Below are 2,038 nucleotides of genomic sequence, written 5' to 3' on the forward strand. Positions count from 1 at the left end.
TCCCACTCTCCTAGTATACCCACCCCCAGTGTTAGAATCACCACTCAGCAAAAATTCTGCACAATCTGTTTCTCGACGGCGCGCTTGCACGCAGCCGGAGGTGTCTCACTTTTCGAAGCACTCAAAGCTGCAACGGTTAATCTTGTACCCTTGGCGGTGGAAGCCAGAGACGTGTTTGGAGAGTTGTTCTTCGTTTGTTTCGAAGTCAATGAGCCTCCCCCACCTGATTTCCAGGCCGCCCCGGTAGCGGGCGTAACAGTCGAGGATACCAATGGTGCAGTTGCATTGCGGCTCCGGCTTGATGAGGTGGGCCAGGTGTGAGTGGGAGCACTTGTGGTTGTGCGCAAATTGCCCTAAGACTTCTTCATCTATTTTTTTCATGTCGATGTCTTTGGTCGGAATGCCGAACTTTTTCGCCAGGTACCGCCCCATGCGTTGGTAGCTGCTGGAGAGCGTATCGCAGGCGACGGTACACCGTTCTGGTGCGTCGTGGCGCACCACCGCCTCCCACACGGTTGGCAGGTCGTATTTGGACGGCGACCGGAAGTTGTAGCACGACAAACCTCGGGGCACGGCGTTGGACGTGGCGGCCGAAGCTTTCGCGGTCAACTCCGCCAGAGTCGTGGTCGAACCACAAACGAGCCTGCCCGAGTAGCCATTGCACCAAGGCGCCTGGCGCCAGGAGTGAGATAAGGCCAGCGGGGCGCGCCGGAGAGCCGTGTCGTTCAACAGTAGGGCACACACGTCTTGGGCGACCCGAAGTTTACTCAGCTCGCCTAACGAAATGACGATGTCCAAACCGCTTCCGGCGGCGTCGAAGCCAACGCTTCCGTTCAAGCTGACGCTTCCGTTCAAGCTGACGCTTCCGTTCAAGCTGACGCTTCCGTTGAAGCCGTCACGGCGGTCACCGGAATGGAGGTTATCGGAAGTGGAGCTGCCGAAGATATGGTCGAGGGTGCCCGAGTTGTAGAGCCACCAGGCGCCCATTGCGGCGACCGTGAAGGCAGTGGCACCGAGTGTGACGCCGAGGCAACAGGTAGGCGTGCAGCAGGATTTAGCGGCGGAGGAGGGCAGACAACAAGATATGCAGCTAGCCTCACAATGGCTAGACGGGGCACACTCGGGAATGCGGCGTCCGCGCCAGGCTTCCAGGTCGGCGGAGTGGTTGATAACACGACGCCACTCCTCCGACCTGTGTTCGAGAAGGTGATTTCGTTCGTTCTTCGTCAGGCGGCGGATACCAAGAGTCTGAGGCTGACACCAGGGATCATAGCAAGCATCCTCTTCGCTTTGCTGGTCAGAAATGTCGCGTGACAGTTGGGCAAGGGTGCAACCAAACGCCTCGTCACAAACCTCGTTTGCCACCCGTATGTTTTCAAACTCCAAGTGCTGTTCTAAACACCGTCCTATTAACCTTTCGGCACGTCGCGACCCAGGTGTCTCTCGATATAGATGAAGCCGGTTCGAATCCAATAACCAGTCCAACTTGCAAGGATGAAAGCGAGCTGCTTCAAACTTCGCCAACGGCGCTATCACCGCTACCTTCACTGCCTGTCGCTCCCCTCCATTATCAACACCAATCGTTACCATCCGTGCAACACAACCTTCTGTACTCGATCGCACACCATCCACCAATAATGATGCGAACAATAACTCCCTCCTCCCTCTCCCCGCCTCACACACGAAACCCTTCATGATTTTTAAACGACCAAAACGACACGCCGACCAAAACGACACGCCGACCAAAACGACACACCGACCAAAACGACACACCAAAAAAGCCTGGTTCAGGTCCTATCGCTACGTTCCACTAGGTCCTAGGTTCCACCACCAGGTCCTAGGTTCCACCACCAGGTCCTAGGTTCCACCACCAGGCCCAGAGTTCCACCACCAGGCCCAGGGTTCCATCACCAGGCCCAGGGTGTCTTACTTTTTGTAGCACTCAAAGATGCATCGGGTGCCCTCGTAGCCTTCGCGGTGTAAGCCGGAAACATATTTAGACAGTTGTTCCTCGTTGGTATCTAGGTCTAATAGTTTA

The 2,038-nt window shown here is 56.0% G+C and overlaps 1 protein-coding gene across 1 annotated transcript; it reads right to left on the reverse strand.

Annotated features, from left to right (window-relative positions):
* Window positions 1-105: 105 nt before the first annotated feature.
* Window positions 106-1,695, reverse strand: GNI_146970 (hypothetical protein; the record flags this gene model as incomplete). Its single annotated transcript, XM_011135871.1, has 1 exon — window positions 106-1,695. The coding sequence occupies one exon, from the start codon at window positions 1,693-1,695 to the stop codon at window positions 106-108; it is 1,590 nt and encodes a 529-aa protein (XP_011134173.1).
* Window positions 1,696-2,038: the final 343 nt, after the last annotated feature.

Source organism: Gregarina niphandrodes (assembly GCF_000223845.1).
Source record: "Gregarina niphandrodes unplaced genomic scaffold scaffold00040, whole genome shotgun sequence".
Lineage (NCBI taxonomy): Eukaryota > Apicomplexa > Conoidasida > Eugregarinorida > Gregarinidae > Gregarina > Gregarina niphandrodes.